Source organism: Pelodiscus sinensis, chromosome 7 (genome assembly GCF_049634645.1).
Source record: "Pelodiscus sinensis isolate JC-2024 chromosome 7, ASM4963464v1, whole genome shotgun sequence".
Lineage (NCBI taxonomy): Eukaryota > Metazoa > Chordata > Testudines > Trionychidae > Pelodiscus > Pelodiscus sinensis.
The window spans coordinates 3,135,911-3,153,946 of NC_134717.1; the positions used below are offsets into that span (position 1 = coordinate 3,135,911).

The 18,036-nt window shown below is 45.7% G+C and overlaps 1 protein-coding gene across 1 annotated transcript in view; it reads left to right on the forward strand.

The window, feature by feature from the left end:
* Nucleotides 1–15,542, forward strand: part of PECR (peroxisomal trans-2-enoyl-CoA reductase) — a 21,827-nt gene extending 6,285 nt beyond the window's left edge. The window contains exons 3-8 of the mRNA XM_075933034.1: nt 6,470–6,635; nt 7,574–7,655; nt 10,398–10,494; nt 14,004–14,114; nt 14,723–14,834; nt 14,975–15,542. Of these exons, the coding sequence (XP_075789149.1) occupies nt 6,470–6,635; nt 7,574–7,655; nt 10,398–10,494; nt 14,004–14,114; nt 14,723–14,834; nt 14,975–15,063 (657 nt within the window). The 3' untranslated portion in view covers nt 15,064–15,542. The remainder of the gene's footprint in view (nt 1–6,469; nt 6,636–7,573; nt 7,656–10,397; nt 10,495–14,003; nt 14,115–14,722; nt 14,835–14,974) is intronic.
* Nucleotides 15,543–18,036: the final 2,494 nt, after the last annotated feature.

An 18,036-nucleotide genomic window follows, 5' to 3' on the forward strand; every position in this document is an offset into this window, starting at 1 on the left:
AATGCCTCCTCTTGCTCTGCAGCAGTCTGTCTGGACAGCACCTCAATGCTGTTCCTATATAGGCCAAAGCAATTTCATCTTTCTTTGCTGGCTGGAGATCCACTGATACAGAGCTTGGAGTACTGTGCAGCTGTGACAAGAGATTCACTTCCATTCTTAAGCAGGAAAATGTTTGTAATTTGCATGGTCTTCTGTGTGACCAAAAATTTACTGAAAATCCTAAATGCTTCTCATGGCTTCAGGTCTTCATGCTTGTCAATAATGAGGCTCAGTCTGAAAGTGATAGGCACAGACTTGATTAACTAATTGGCTGAATCCTGGATTGCCAACTTCTTTGGAATTCAGATGTGATTGAAGATTTGGGATGATATAAAGCCTGCTCAGCTGCCGAGGAGTGGGAGTCAGGTAATCTGATTCTCGTCTGGCTGGTCCCCCCGGGGTTCTGCCACGCCTCCCACAGGCGTTGAAACCCCCTCCAATCCCGGCCGAGTATCGCGGGATAGGCCAGCCGAGGGACCAGGGCCACCTGGCACCAGGTCTCCCCAATTGCGTTGGTTAGGGCTACCCACGCCCTGGGATACTCCCAGACATCCCCATGGACACATTGCATCCGTACTGGGTGTCCCCTCGGGCTCTCGGGGTCCACAAGGTCGACACGGATGAGGGTTTGGCTGCTCCCTGTGTCAACCATGGCGTCTACGCTGGCTGCGCCGATGTGTACTCGGACCGTCAGCCTTTGACTCTCCTTGGGCCCCCAACGGCTCACCATCTGCACCTGCCCATAGGAACAATCCATATATGGGCAGTCTCGCCAGAAGTGTCCCTCCTGCCCGCACTCAAAGCAGAGGTTTTTCTTGGGCTTGGTCCTCGGTGTCCACGGGGCCTCCTTTTCTGTTTCACCCCCCGGCTGGTGGGTTCCTTACAAGCAGGTTGGGCCCACACTGGGGCTAGTCTCCGCTTTTCCTCTCCCCCCGGGATGGGGCTGCATCCCAGCCAGGGCGCTTCTTGTCACTCCGTGTCCCTGGGCCCGGCCGTGCAGGACGGGAGGGCTGCGTCCACGGCCGCCCTGGTTCGTCGATCCCTTCGGTGGCCAGGAAGTCTTCCATGAGTCCGACAGCCTCGTCAAGGGAGCCTGTGCGGTGTCGTCGGACCCACCGTTGCCCCTCCGGCAGGAGGACATGGGTGAACTGCTCCAGGTACACCAGCTCTGCCACTTGCAGGCCAGTCTTTGCCTCTGGGTCTAGCCAGCGGCTCCCCGCCTCCCTGATTCTCTGCGCCACGGCCCAGGGCTGTGCTCCGTTGCAGTAACGAACTTCCCGGAACTTCTGTCGGTGGGTCTCGGGTGACGCCTAGCTGGTCCAGGATAGCCTCCTTGACCCGGTGGTAATGAAGGGTGTCCTTCCTGGACAGGCCACGGTAGGCTAGCTGGGCCGGGTCCATGTGAAAGGGTGCCAAAATCGTAGCCCACTGGTCCTCCAACCACCGGGCCGTGGCAGCCACCCGTTCAAATGTCCAATCAGTTCTGAAGCTATAGTGGCTACTGCTATAGCTAACTAGCTACACTCAACTGGCCAAATAGCCACATGTGGCTAGTGACTAGCATGTTGGACACCACTGGTCTAGTACAATGATCAATTTTTTTTAAAACTTCTGCATACTATACAAAATGCTTTTCTGACCTTGAAGGAGCAGCCACATTGCCAGGTCAGTATTCAATTTAGGTCTTACCCAAAATACCACACTGCCTGCCTATCCTTTCATCTCTAAAACTAAAGGTTTATTGTAAAGAAAAACAAGGAGAGAGTTGTTAAATGATGAAGCCCTCTGATACATACAGAGAGAGAAAATCCATTCTTAGAAATATTGGTGAGTTTGGTGGCTCAAAAGTTCTTCTGGAACATATCCACAGCTTTAACCCTTCTTTAACCTTTTCACTCAGTTCAGCTGCTTCCACTGTTACCTTGTGACTCATTTTTTGCCGAAGCTCACTCACTAGGCTTTTGCCATTTTGATGCTGGACTATCAGGAGTGCCGGACTATTGGATGCCGGATTATTGGAGTTTTACTGTAGTTGTCTTTCATATGCATATAGCTTTTATATTTCCTGTGTCCCAACCCAAGCTTCAGCGCACATGGAAGAGATGTAGAGTTCTTTGACTATAGGCATGTGCCTGCATGGCTTGCTGACATGTCAGGTATAGTCCCTGGCTTTTTCAATGGGTATATTGTACAACTGATGAACCTTGATGGGCTGTCAAGTAGTTTAGGCAGTGCTGGGTGTGGCACACAAACAGCACAAGTTTGGAAATATAAATATGCATATCTGTAATTCAGAATACAAAGGTGATTTAAACAAACAAGATTATCATACTTGGCAACTTTTATAACATTTTTGCAGGCACCTCACAACGCATATCTGATCAGATTCCTTGCAGTTTATAATATAGGTATAAACAATATCAGAAAATATCCTACATATTCCACAAGGACACACAAGAATTTTATCTCAGATGTAAATCCTGTTTAGAGAAACTGGAGTGGAGATTCTTAAGTAGAGGAGCCCTAAGAAGAATAAAACTGCTTTCAGAATTGCCAAAAGATCTCTTATTTTGCTGTTCTAAATCTCCAAAGAGCACACAGCATTCACTCTGTCTTGTCTGTCCTAGTTGGCAACTGCATAATGCAAAGCCTTTGAAGATGCATCTCTCTACATGTACCACTTGTATTTGGGCTGCCAGAGCTCTCTTCAGCCTGCAAGTCATTTGCTGCAGGAGCCAGGTTATGATAGACGTCAGGGAATAACTTAATGAATGCACGTTTTGATGTTTCTTTTAATCTGTGTACTTGGGAGCCTTCTTGCTTTCCAGCTCAGATGTCTTCACCAAGTATGCAGGAAATAATCCTTGCTGATGAAGAGCTTTCATAAACTGTCACCCGTCAAGTTCCTTTTTTTTTTTTTTTTATTAATGCTGCTGCTTCATTGTCTTGTTTCTAGTTGTTTTACATACTATGTTTTGTAAAGACATAGCAAATCTATTTTAAGTCCCTGGCTAACTAGCATCTGCCAGCCAGCCAAATAGCCACCTCTGGCTAGTGGCTAACGTGTTAGACACCATAGTGTTAAGACTTCTGGGAAAAGGAATTCTGGAATATGTTTGTGTAAAGAACACTTGGGGTGTCCCTGTTCTATTTTCATGGATCAAGGGCTGTTTCATTTGAAATAGCAAATTGGGTTCTAATGACTAGGGATGTGAAGAGGTAACTGGTTACCCTGGAGCAGTCCTCTCCCACTGCCATTTCTGGCCTGCTCCCTGCCTTAGAAGATGGATAATTCACTTTGTATCTTGACTTTTGCTTCCAAAGAGGAAGTTTCAATTAGCTGGGCTATTTTTGAAAATCTATTTCAAATTCAGGATCAATACAGAACTCTTTCCTTATTTTCACCCTTATGAGCTGTAATTGGTTCTGCTAATAAATCTTTCTCTTACTGCATTGGCTGTGGTTATTGTAACCAGAAGAAATCCTCCGGTGATATAAAAATGCTTTCATTTGGTAAATTATTTAAAGGACAGCTGTAGTCTGAAAGTATGGAAGCTGCAGAGCTGGACTGGAGATAAACAGCAAAGGCTGGCACATGGCAAACACAGCTCTTATTTATATATTTTATTTTTCTGACAAAATGGTGAGACAGCAGACACTAGAGTGACCTGTTTTGGGTAAAAATCCCCAAAAGTCCCACAGGGGAGAGTTTATTTAAAAACATTCACCTAGGAAAAGAAATGTTAGCAAAGCCGTGTAGCTCTCAATGATTTTCACTGGCTTCTGTAGAGGGGACTGGGAACACACAGGGCTTCAAGCAATCAGTGCAAAACCAGATCCTTTTTTCTCTCTGCATTTCCAGCATGTCTGCTGAGGGGATAAAACAGAATCTTAGACTAATGGCAAGTGTACACTATTGCTGAAGTTGATGTAACTTACGTTTTTGGGAGGTCTGAAGAAGACCTCGCTCCCCTGAGCAACGCAAGTTACAGCAGCCTAAATCAGAGGCAGATTTACAATGAAACATATAGTGCCCTGGCATGGGGCTTCCCAACAACATGGGGGCCCCCAGGGCTGGGCAGTTCAGCACCAGTCCCTCTGCAGAGGCTCATCTGCAGGCTACAGCCTCAGAAGGGACGGGAGGAGGTGGTGAGTCGCACGACCATGGGCTGGAAGGCTTCCGAGGAGCTGGGGAAGGGAGGGTGGCGGCCAGCCATGGCTGCCCACTGCAGGGGAGGAGGGTGGCCGGGGGATGGCAAGCTCACGTGCTGAACAACCTGCATGTGAAAAAGCCACACTTTGAAGTGGGAAAGAGCTGTTTCTCTCTGGAAGCTGGCTGTGTAGCTGCACTGCCCCCTCCTCTTGAGTCCTCCAGCCTCTGTAATGTTGCGCTGCACCTAGTGAGTAGCTGCTTCCCACAAGCAGAGTTGAGCTGTGATGCTTGTTCTCTATGCCATATGTAATTAACCTGTGGAACTCCTTGCTGCAGGATATCACTGAAGCCAAAAGCTGAGCAATATCCAAAAATGGATTTGGATGTGGATAAGGAGAACAATCCACAATTACATCAAACAGGGCAGGAAAAGTGAATGTTCTTTTTCTTGGCTGGGTCTCCAGGGGGCCCCAAAAATGGAGCTGAACATAGGGCCCCACTAACTCTAAATCCGCCACTGACCTAAATGCTGTTCACACTGGCGCTATGTCAGTGGGAGATACTCTTCTGCCAACATAGCTTCAGCCTTTTTCAAAGGTGGAGTAATTATGTAGACAAGAGAGCTCTCCTGTCAGCATAAAGTATCTTCACCAGACATGCTACAGTGGTGCAGCTACATCAATGCAACTGCACCACTGAAGTGCTTCTAGGTACACCTAATGTGAAAAATTGCGCTTTTTTTTTTTTTTTTTTTTTTAAATTTGGATGTTCACTTCTGGGGATAGGAGAACAAACTAGGAACAAAATGTCCAACCTGCCACGTCCTATAAGGCACAAATGCAAACTCAATTTAAGAGAAGTAGGCATCCTTGATGGTATTGCCCTGGTGGCTTCTATTTTCTAACGGATGCCTGGCGAGCAAGTTTCTGCATGTCAGCCTCACACCCATCATGCAGGCTCTCTCTCTTACACTCACAAATATTGTGCAAAATAAAAAAAGTGCAGCTCTCATCTTACGCAAGTTTTCTGTCCATAGTTTCCAACCCTACCCTTATTTGCACCACCTTTCTTTGAAACTGCCACGTGCACACTCCACTCAGCATCTACTGCGATGATAATTAAGCAGATTCTTCCCAATTTTTGAATGATTGTGAAGCCGAGGGTAAGTTGGGTCTCCCAGGACAACTGGATCTCTCTAGGGATGTGACTAGTCAGTCTGATAAGCAAATGCTTATCGGATAGTTGACTCAACTAGTCACTTCCCCCCCCAGCCTTGCTCCCTCTGTCAAAGAGAGGCAGCAAGGTGGGGAAGTAAGAGCTGGTGGGGGAGACTGGCTTTGCCAGTTCCCCCCAGCACTGTCTCTGTTGGGGGCAGGGGAGGCAGAGGCACAACAGGAAACAGTGCGAGCAGGGACTGCTTTAGTCCCCACGCATGCGGATTCCCACTGTAGGCGTGTCTGCTTTTGAAATGTATAAGAGCCCTGTGGGGCTCTTGTATATTTCAGAAGCAGAAGTGCCGCAGGCAGCATGGGGAGAATAGGGACTCAAGCAGTCCCCACTTGCTCCGTGCTCTCTGCGGCACCCTCCCCTTGCTGTCTCTGAGAGGCTGCAAGCGGGGAACAGGGGCTGGGGCTGGGGGAAGCTGGCTTAAAAGCCAGTTCCCCAAGCAATGTCTCTGGGTACCACCTGCCCTCCCTCCCGCACTGCCTTTATCAGAGGTAGCAGGGTAGGACAGTGGGTGCTGCTGCAAAGCTGGGGTTGTTGCTGCCAGGCAATCCCTGATCATGGTGTCTAGGGCTGGCTGCAGGCAGGGGCTCAGGCAGCAGCCCCTGCCCATGGCCAGCCCTGGCTGCCGCAAACGGGCTGGTGCAGGAGCAGTTTTGGTTCACAATGACCAAGGAATCTCAGGGGAAGAAGTGTCATAGGATTTTTTAATTACTTTGAGTTTACATGTCTGACTTTTACATTTTATTTAAAACAACCCATAACCTCCATCTGCACAGTTTCCCCTGTATTTCAGTACTGACCTGTCCAGCACCAGGATTATTCTTAGGACAGCTCCCATCCAGATAATGACTCAGGCTAGTCTTCATTGTCTGAAGCTGTCAAACTGAGCTCTCAGCCTGAGTATAGTTACAAGACTTGCCTGAATGAACTTGTGGAAGGCTGGTTAATGCATTGGCACGTTCTTTTTGTGGATGGGGTGTGCATGCTACTGAAATAGGATAGACAGGCTACCCAATTAACCTACACATTTTTTTAAATTGCTTTTATTAGGTGGAAGCATTGGTGAAATCCACATTGGATTTGCATGGCAGGATCGATTTCCTGGTGAACAATGGAGGAGGCCAGTTCCCTAGTCCTGCTGAAGCCATCAGTTCAAAGGGCTGGAATGCTGTCATTGAAACTAATCTTACTGGGACCTTTTACTGCTGCAAGGCAGGTGAGGACCAGATGTGGTAAGAAATACTAGGAGGCCAATAACTTTAAATGGCCGCCTGTTGTCCCCCCACTCCCTTCTCTGCATACAGATGGAGATATATATAAAATGTCTTATGAAAAGGGTGGAAGGGTGGTCTTGTAGCTAAAGCCATATCTGAGGGGACGTCTACACAGCAGCGTTATTCCGAAATAACATAGTCTGCATCTATACTACAAGCAGTTATTTTGACATAATGTCAAAATAACATTGAGCTGGTGGACTTTTTACTCCAACTCCTGTAATCCTTGTTGTATGAGGAATAAGGGAATTTGGAGAAAGAGTGTTCTTCCTTGGACTTCCTGCTGTTCAGATAGTGCCAAAAGCTGAAATAAGCTATTTTGACTTAAGCTACGCAATTGACGTGGCTCTAGTTGCATAGCTTATTTCAGCTTCAGCCCTGTTATGTAGACATGCTCGGAGAGAGTTAATTTCTGGTTTTGTCATAGATCTGTGTAGACTTAGGCAGGCCACTTAACTTCTCTAATCTTGCTTTCCCTTTTTGTAAAATAGATGTAATAGTTATTTCACAGCAGGGATGTGAGGCTAAATTTACATTTTGTGCACTGTGATCCTTGGATAGAAAAGTGCAAGTTATTCGTTATGAATGCAGAGTAGTTTAGTAGGAATCAAGATCCTAGTCCTTCTATCAGAAGTTCTCAAAGCTCTTTGCAAACACGAATGAATTGCTTTACATAGCATACCTATTATTCCCATTTTCAGAAAGTGGGGACTGTGGTTTAGGTAGGCAAGGTGATTTGTGCCAAGGCCAATAGGAAGTCTGTGCCAGAGCTGGGACTAGACCCAGGAGTCTTGGCTCCCAGCTGCATGTGCTAATCATTAGGAAAAATCATTTTAAAAGATGAAGATGTTGAGTAGGTTATTTTCCTCCCCTCATACAGTGTACAATGCTTGGATGCGGGAGCATGGAGGAGCCATTGTCAACATTATAGCGGACATGTGGAAAGGGTTTCCTGGCATGTCGTAAGATTATTTACATTCCCTATCCTTGACCTACAAGTATTAACCACTTTCAGCTGAGCAAGCCCAGCAGGGCCTCCTTTTTGAAGAGGGGATATTTTTACAGAAAATATTTATGCACTGGGCAGCAACAGGGCTTGGAAGAGTGGTTATTGCTGTGCCTTGACACACTGTTTCCACATGTCTTTCTGTATGTATTTGCTATATGTACAGGGATCTATCTTGGGTTTGTAGGCAGCTGCAGCAGTATATTGAATCTGAGCACCACACCAGCTGGAACATGTGAAATTGGGTTTGTTTGCACTGTGCCACAATATAGGCTGCAGGAGTGTGAATTGTGAGCCCACTAAGTGTTCCATGCAAACTGCCCTGTGTGGATGCTGTTGGTATGAATTGGTAGTTTTGTTCACTAGAGGACTGCATTGCTGTGACTAGGTACGGTAGAACCTTGTTAATCCAACCATTGATTTATCCTGGTCTCCGTATTAACAAGAACCAATATGCCTGTCCAGAAGTAGGCCATCTGTCTTATGGCCGCTAGATGGCATTGCAGCCTCACACTTTCCCATTGTCATCTGAATTTTTGTCGATCTCTGATCTGGCCCAGATTCCAATTAAATTGAATTAATGGTGTTCTGCTGTGCCTGTTAGTTCAGGCCAACAGCTTCTACTTGGGGCCCTTAGTGTGCAACACTTTGGTGCACTCTGCAGTTCATACCCCATAGTTTGCACTGCAGCACAATGTAGACATAACCTGTAAGTGCAGCCTCTGTTTACAGTTGTGATGTGTGAGCTCTGTGTACGCAACTTCTGCAGTGCTCCTGCTCTTACTCTGCAGTGTGCTCCTGTCTAGTGCTGTGGAATTGCTTGTTTAGGTGTCCTCTAGTTGTGAAATGATGTTGGGTCATGGGGGTTTGGCTGGGAAGGAGTGTATCACGGGTCCCTGTGTGTCCAGTATGGCCATCCCCATAGGCCCAGTGTGGGGTTCATATGCCCCATCACACAATCATCAGGGCTCCCTGCTGGATTAGGCAGTCTCAGTAAGAGGGATTCAGACGGCCCAGCAAACAGTCCGTGCCTCCCAAGCTTCCTGGGAATTGGGAACTTTAATCTTCTTGTCAGGGCAGAGTAAACTTTCACTCTGCAGCTCCTAGGCAGGACAGAGCAAAGCAATTAGTTTAGGCCCCTAAGTCTCCTGACTGGGGCAGGCAATAACTGTGAAGGGTCTCTGACCCTCTGGGCAGGGCAGAATAAACAAGGCCAAGCAGTCAGTTAGTTTATGATTTTAGCCATGCCTAGTGGCAAGTGCAAGGAGGGAGAGGAGGGAAACCAGGGCCCACCTCACTCCACCAGGTTCAATCCAGGGCCCTATGAAGTTGGGAAATTCTCAGTTCAAGTTTCAGGTATCAGCTTCTGATGTATTCCCTGGGTCACTTCTTACTGCAAGGCTCATGTTGGGTACCTCCTCAGCTGGCAGAAGCTTGCTTGACATCCCAATCAGTCTTTATGTTGGCTGATCATCCACAGCGTAGCCTGAGTCCACAGTTCCCACTGGTGTGTCTGCAGGAGCCTGCAGCACATATCCTTCCTCTTGCTAAGCCATCCCAGACAAAGATGGGCTACATCCTTTTCTCTCTCTTTTCCACCTGGAACATGTGCAGTGGTAAGGGGGCATGGCCTCCCGGTCCCACAGTGATTGGTTCGGTCCCAGTGGCTCAGTGCAGGTTTGGTACACCCCATCACAGAGTGCTCCTAGCGTATTCCTAGCGTATTCTCCTTAGTCTTGAAGGTCCTATAGGCTCACTCCGCCTCTCCCAGTCCTCGTCCTGTGGATATATTTTGGAGTGACTTTCTCATGTACAGCATCAAGGTTTTATTTTCTGTAAAGGAGTAAACAGGACCATCACCAGACATTTTACTGCCTCTAATACAGAATAAGGTTGATGGGTTCAGGCTGACTCCTTTGTGTAATCAGTGTCTTGCCTTTCTGTTGAGCAGTTCGTGTGTATATACTTTTGGCAGTTTTTCTTCTCTTTGCCAGCAACAGGTGCCAAGTCTCTGCAGCAAACTCCAGCAAAGGCAGCTTCTTGTCATAGACAAACCACCATAAAACCCTTACTGGACTTTCATTTTCATTTGCTAAGAGCTGGAAGCTGGCTGGTTCTACTCAGTGTAAAGATAACTTAGAAATACACAAGGTGGTGCTAGCACATTAGTTTGGAGTCTTCTGCTCTGGCATGAGCAATGTGTGAGTGCTCACTGAAACCAACACCACATCTGGGAAGTAAACCCAGAACTGGAGAGCCTGAACCCTATCTAATTTACTGTAACAACAAGATGGAAAGAGGTTTCATCAGGTCACTGGAAGGGGCACTGTCTAGTGTTTTTAATCATGTTTTGTGCTTCTATATATTCATGTGATTATTGGCAAATTAACTTCTGAGTTTCAGTTGCACTTGATGTACATGTCCAGCTGTGTAATTGTTTTCTGCACGGGGTTCTTTCATATTATCTCTCACATCCATCTTACAACCTGTAGGCTTTCAGCAAAGCTGCCTCTTGACTCTTTGCTGATCTTTAGGAGAACAAGCTTCTTGGAGTCAGCTCAGTAAGCTGCAAAATGCAACTTTCTGACTGGCCCAGCTATAAAGTTTGTAGTTTGTTATGTACATTTTTTCAATGGGGTGGTGAGAGAGTGCAGTGTTTTTTGTTGAAATTGATTCTTTCTTTCTTTCTCTGTGATAGACATACTGGAGCAGCAAGAGCTGGAGTAGATAACCTAACCAAGAGTTTAGCCATAGAGTGGGCCCACAGTGGAGTGAGAATCAACTCTGTTGCCCCTGTAAGTAACAACATACAATTTAATCAGATTTATCAACAGTATATTCCCAGGTTTCAAATTTCTCTCAGCCAACAGGGTGAAGGGTAAAAATGCAGAATTCATTGGCATTGTATGGCTAAATCCCTGTGTCTGCTTTGAAATTGTCAGCTTCGTTTAGCTGCACCACTTAAAAGTGTTCAGAGCCCACTGGGTCCCTGCACTGACAGGAACGTGGGGTCAGTAAAATCATTTCTACTTACGTGTTTATATTAGCACTTCCTCTACTTTCCTTCCTTGGTGGAAAGACACTTGAAGGGTGTTGGGAGAGAAGAAAACGTCTGTCAAAGCACATTATGAAATTGTACACAATGCTCGGTATTTTGGTGGTGAGTATGTGAATGTGTGATTCAGGAGGTGTACTGTATAGAAGGGAAGTTATGTGGCGATGGAGTAGGGCAGGCCTGGGCAAAACACCCTCTGCAGGCAGGATCTGACCTGCTAAGCAACGGGATCTGGCCTGTGGACGCAGCAGAGAGCCTCAGGCAGACTCCCATTTGCCCTGCCACTGCATGCCACTCAGAAAAGTGGTTTCTGGTCCCTTTGTGTTCCACAAACTTATCAGGGAGAAGGAAGAGTGGTACTTCATGGCTGCTTCCACCCCCAGCACAATCCCATTGGCCTGTTTCTGGCCAATAGGAGTTGCCCCTCAGGCTTCTATTCACAGAGCACATGGCTCTGCAGCCTGTGCAGGGGTGGGGTAGGCTCCTGCCTGAGAAATATGCTGGGTTGCTGGCTGAGAGTCTCACTGATAAGTCTCCCAGCCAGAGTCTGTCTCTGGCACCCCAGCCACTCCATCCCTCCTCTCCTACCCTGCTACCCCAAATAACCCAAGCCCTCTGCTCCCCTCCTCAGGCCATACCCCCTCCCAGACCCTGCACCCCAATCCCATGCCAAAACTACCTCCTTCACCAAAATTCCCTTCCAGATCTTACATTCCCTCCTGCACCCGAATCCCTTACCTAAGCTCCCGTCTGCATTGAACCTCCACCCCAGACCCCACACCTCCTCCATTAATGTCATGGAAGAGTGCGGCCCTCAACCACTTTCCAAAATGTGCCCCCCCCCATCAAAAATTTTTGCTCATTCTGGTTTAGGGACTGAGAGTTGAGAAATAGGTTCTGTCCTCAGCTCTAACACAGAATCTCTGTAAAATGTCCAACAGGCTCTTAATCTCTGTTGCCATAATTTCCCCGTATGTAAAATGGGGTTATTTTTGGGGAGTGGGAATGGATGTTTGGAGAGTGCAGAAGAAGTCACTATAGAAGAATCTGTTAGATGTTCATTATTTGTATCAATGAAACACATGTAGACAGAAATCCAATGTACAGGCTAGTTAAAACATGCTTACTAGATCATTGAGGAACTAATTATATATTGAATAATTGGTTTACATAACGTTATGGAACAATTGTCTATTGCTAATGTGTACTGTGAATTAAGAGACATGTCAGTCCTAGTTTTGTATGTTGATATTGTGTCAGTTCTAGATGTTGTAGGTTTCACCCTAAACCTCAGTCTATTTCTGCAGATTTGATTTATTTTTGGTGAGAGATGAGGGAAGAGCAGAATTTTCTCTAGTACTTTCTTTCCCATTGCCCATTCTGACCTCTGTAAGGAGAATGCAACATGGATTCTGAAACAGGCCTGTAAGGAGATCCTCCTTCTGCCTGTATGAGATGGCATGAATCAAGTTCAGCTTCCTCTTCAGAGACCAGCTGTATTGTTGTTTTGGGGATGGGCTGTTTCATTGGATGTACATAGTGCAGTTCTATTCAGGTGGTAAAAGCTGCCTTCTGGCTCCTGGGAAGCTTAATTTATCACATTTGCCAGGAGACGTATTGAGCAACTGTTAAATGTTGAAATTTTTGCCTAGTTTTTTAGGCTTATTAAATCTTGGGGAAATAAATTAACGTAGTTTGGATGTAATGAGACATAGTGTGTATGTCTGGCTTGTTTAAAAAGACTTAATAATGATCCATTTAATCATATCAATTACACATTATTGTATATGCCAAGCAGCATCTCGGATAAGTAAACATATTTTAATTCACACAGTATTTGTGTTTATATACATCATGTAGCCAGTACACATTGCTATAATTGTCAGATGTATCAAATTATGTATTAACGTTATAGGACAGTTATGTACTGACTAGCTTTAATGGTTTGATTACTGTGTAAATTACTGTGTAAATTATGGAAATCCACATTGTAGTCAGGAGAAATGCAAATGTTCCTGTATGGGCACACCACTTTTGTGGTAATTTGAGCCCTAAAAACCTTTCACTGTAGGATCTGGGCAGGGGCATCCAGGAAACATGTACAAGAGAAGCACAGTGTGTTCCTAAAGGAAATTACTTGCTTGTATTTAAACACTATTCCCCAAAATCTCCAAAATCTCTGGTCCAAATTAGGGATGTAGACAGTTATCCAGTTAACTGGGTTGGGGCCGCAGCAGCCCCGCTGGCAGCCCCAGGCAGGAGCAGGGGGAATCCTGGCCTGGCCATGCATAGCAGTAGTTCTGGTCCCAACCACACTGGCAGCCCCACGCACTGGGCAAGGACAGGTGGACTCCCAGCCCAAGTCCTGCGCCCCAGGCCTGGGCAGCCCCCTCCAGCGGGATCACAGTTAACTGGTTAAACATTTAGGTATGTTAGCTGTTGGTTAATTGACTAATTGAATAGTTGATGGAATTTCTATCGACAAGTCGATATGGGGGGGAGGGGCGCTCCTGTTGCGGCTCTGCACTTTAATGTAGTAAGAGCCTGCTGGGCTCCTACTCAGCACCAGCTCCTGGTCCCCCCACAGCCTTTGATACAGCGGAGGGGGGAAGCGAGTAGTCGAGTGGTCACGCAACTAGTCGCTTATATCTCTAGTTAACTATTTAACCGCTATTTTTCAGCCCTAGTCCATGTTTCTCTAAGTCTTCTATCACCTTAGTAGTCACAGTATGGATTAATGACCTGGAAAATTTCAGTTGGAATTCAGAATATTGCTTCTCTTTGAAAGCCCAGCAGCCTTGTAACATGAAGATTATTACACAGCTGGTGATGTGACTGTGTTCCAGTAGCTGTTGCTTTCATCTTCCCTCCCCCATCCCTTCTATCTGCTATGGCCTTCTTCCTCTAGAGTGGAAAGTCCTCAGAATAGGGACAGGTCTCTTTCTGTACAGAACCTAACACACAGGGCCCAGGATCTGGCTGGGATGCTGGAGGGTACCATGATACAGATAGCACAGTCAGTCTAGTGGTCTGTAAGAGAAGAAACCTTTGGCCATTCTATTGGGTTATTTTGCTTTCCTTCAGTGAAAGCAAATCTTAATATTTGTAATTAAAAAAAATTCTTTTGGTCTGAGATTTTATATCTGGTGTTTGGAGATGTTGAGCTGCGACTCAGGAAATAAAGTTTTCAGAATCCAACTTATGCAGCAGTACTTTAATTTTGCTGTGCTTTTTTTTTTCTCAATACAGGGAGTAATATTTTCAGAAACTGCTGTTGCACACTATAAAGGTATTGGTGAAGAGATGTTTAAAGGCTTCATTAAAAAAATTCCTGCTAAGAGACTAGCAGTTCCTGAGGAGGTAATGCATTTCAGAACATGTTCACTGATTCTAACTCCTGTACCTCTACCCTAACACCATTATAGTATATGGACGACAATAAATGGTTAATATTGAAGTGCATTTTAGAAAATGGACAACTTGGAGGAAGTTACAATAGTGTGCAAAAAATTGCTTGAAGACCAAAAAAGAACCACCCTCTTCTCCAAAGATACCCTGGGAATTTAAAAATATAAGCACTTGTTTCTGCTAAAAGAAGTTCTCAACTTAGTTACAAAGGAAGCTGACTAAATGAGAAAAGAATTGGAAGTATTGAATGGTAATGTCAGAAAGCAAAAGCGTAAGGGATTAAGCCATCTTCTAGTCAAATGTCTGATCAGTAAGAACACTCTTTCCTTTGACAATAAAGCCTCTTTACATCTTTTTCTGGTCTTGGTATGCGGAATACAAAGTTACGGTTTGCTGCTCAACTTAAAAGATTTGTTGTATTAAGCTACATTACTTAAGTGGCAGCCATGGCTGGGGTTGGGAACTTAAAGTTGTTGATGATCCATGTCTCCATGCATCTGCGCGAAATCAGTATGCCTCAAGAGTTTGAATGAGTAAATTGCATTTTTCTTCATTGTTAGGTCTCCCCTATAGTCTGTTTCTTGCTGTCTCCTGCTGCGTCCTTTATAACTGGGGAAACTGTGAAGGTGGATGCAGGTCAAAGCTTATATTCCTGCAGTTGGGAAATACCAGGTAAAAATGGGTTGATGGGATAGTGTCTTCCAGTGACGCAACTTGGGAAGGGTGGTGATGGGTGAGGGAGGATGTAAGAACACAGGGCTTGTTTTGCAGTTGAACTAATTGTTTTTGGTTTTTGATATCACTTCTCCCAGATCATAACAGGTGGCCTTCAGCACCAGAAGGAGACAATACCAAGGCACTCAGAAAAATTATTTCTGGCAAGACTGCATCAAAGCTATGAAGAAATAAGACTCTACCTCATCGCCAATGGAAATGTGGTCAAAATCTTGCTCTAAATCAAGTGAATAAAAAGCCAGGAGAGGAAGATACTCTCCATGGACATTAGTGTAGGCAATGTCAAAGTGATTGAAAGAGAAATATCCGTAGCTTCTAATGAGTAGCAAATGTGCGCTGAAGTCCTTTTTCTGGATGTGTTTGGAAAGAAGCGAGTTGGAATCTATGGGGAATGTTAGTTTCTGCACAGAAATAGCATTCTGGGCTGTCTCAGTAACCTTTCAGTCATCTTCTGGGTATATAGCACTTCCGCAACTCAGCTCATAGCTTGAGCTGTCCAAGAATAATTATAACAGCTAATTGAAGTGCACACGCAGCTGAACTGCACTGTTGGAATGAGGCAGTTCTATCTGGAACAATCACAGCATGATAATACAATCAATACTTCTGTATCTTTCAAAATCAATAAAACATACAAAGTTGAGACATCGAGTGTGTTGGTTGCATATCTAATTCAACAAAACCGCATCACAGAACAGCACTGGTTAATACTATTGATTTATGCTTCACAGCTTCATTTGTAAGTCCTATCTGTGATACTTTCTTGGCATGCCTGGACTGCAAGACACCTTGTTATCCCTCTTCCTGCATGAATCTATCTAGCTCTTTTTTGAACCCTGTGAAAGTCCTCGTCTATACCACATCCTCTGGCAAGGAGTTCCACAGGTTGACAGTGCGCTGAGTGAAGAAAAACTTCCATTTGTTCGCTTTAAACCTGCTGCCTATTCATTTCATTGGGTGACCCCTAGTTCTTATATTGTGGGAATAAGTAAATAACTTTTCCTTACTCACTTTTTCCACAAGTCATGATTTTATAGACCTCTATCATATCCCCCTTTAGTCTTCTCTATTCTAAGCTGAAAAGTCCCAGTCTTTTTAATCTCTCTTCACCTGGGACCTGTTCCAAAGCCCTCATAGTTTTTCTTGCCCTTTTCTGAACTTTTTCCAATGCCCATATATCTTTTTTGAGATGAGCCGACCACATCTGTACACAGAATTCAAGGTACCATGGTTATATATAGAGGCATTAAGATATTTTCTCTTATTCTCTATCCCTTTTTTAATGATTCCTAACATTCTGTTTGCTTTTTTGACTGCCTCTGCACACTCAGTGGATGTTTTCAGAGAACTATCCATAATGACTCCAAGATCTCTCTTGAGTAGCTGTAGCTAAATTAGTCCCCTCATATTGTATATGACATCTGTGACCTCCCTGCCCTGTGCCTCACCTTCTGGCACTGCAGACCGGCAGTGGTCACTGAAGGAGCAGGTGAGCCCTCTCATGCACCTGGCACCAAGTACAGTACCAACCCCCCCACTTTGTGGCACCAAATGCAACACCAGCACCCAAAGCTATCTTGGGACCTCTGGCAGCATCTAAATCCTCCTTCGGAGAGTCAGAAGATCAAGAGGACTCTCTCCCAAGAACCTCCACATCCTTGTCCCAGATAAGGCAGTAGCTGTCACCTCCACTATTCCACTCACTTCTGTGGACAGGAAGGGTCATCAGGACCACCTTAGGTGTGTGCCACAACCTCCATCTGCATGTGGAGGAAATTGTCAAGGGTGAGGGTGGGGTATACAACCCAGTGTGTCCCTCGAGAATAGCTTTACTGCTGATAAAGGCCATTCAGAACACTATATAGGTGCTATGGCAACCCCAGTGTCCATACCGCCTGTGGCCAAGAGCTTCGAGGGGAGATATTTTGTGCCACACGAGGCACCTTTTTACACACTTGCAGTGGGGAACACTTGTGGCTGACTTGGTGAACCAAAACAAGAGGCAGGGTTAGCCAGGGCCTGTGCCCATATCATGGAACACCAAGAAGCTACACCTGTTCAGCTGTAAGGTATACTCCACTGGTGGCCTACAATTGTATGTGGCCAATCAGCAGGCAGTATTGAGCCGCTTCTCTTTACTCCTGGTGGGCCCTTGCCGAGTTCCTGACGACTCCCACCAAGAATTTTTCAGCCCTGGTTGAGGAGGGCAAACTTGTCTCCAGGACGCCCCTTAAGGCAGCCCCCGATTCTGTGGACTCGGTGGCTCGCACAATGGCAACCACTATTAATATGAGGTGCAGCTCATGGTTGTAGGTCTCAGGCATTCCCCTGGAGGTCCAGACCATAATTCAGGACCTGCTTTTTGACTGGTCAGAACTGTTTGTGGAGAATACGGACTCCCCGTTTATGCAGTCTGAAGGATTCTAGGACTCCACACCCCCACACTCCAGAGGAAGCCCTTTAAGCCCCAACGCCCCTAACTGATTTTACTCCAGGCAACCCAGATATCATTCCTCTAGGCGGAGAGACAGAGATAACAGGAAGGTACCAGCCTTCCTCCTCAGGCCAGGCCCAAGGCCGGTGGGCCTCTAAACAACCCCTCGGATTGAAGTCCAACTTTTTAAAGTATGCCAGGAACCAGCTAACAGGAGAGTTTGGAGAGGGAGTTCTCCAGGTAAAAGAGGAGTAAAAACGGGACCCTTGTGGTAAGTGGCTGTCTGGAGTGTGTGTTTGTGTGTGGGGGAGTTATTTGCAGTGTGCTGAGCTTGTGTTTGTCTGTTTGGTTTGTTTGTTTGCTTTGTTTGTTTGAAGGAGCTTCTAAAAGGTTTGAAATCTAGAAGCCTCTGTTAATTGGCTGAGCCTCAGTCGGGGGAGGGGCTACCAGAGCTATATAAGCCTGTGACTCAGCGACCAGGCAGAGCACGACCAGGAACAGCTAACAGGAGAGTTTGGAGAGGGGGAGTTTAGAGGGCACTAGTGACTTCTGACCTTCTTTAAAACATAACTCTTAAAACAATCTATACTGCAGAGGTTTAAAAAGAATCCCAGTTTATACTTAAACTTATTCATTAGAAAAATGGAGACAGAAGCCCAGCAGCAGAGTGGGGGCTATCCTGTTTATTGCGTCGAGTGTAACGTA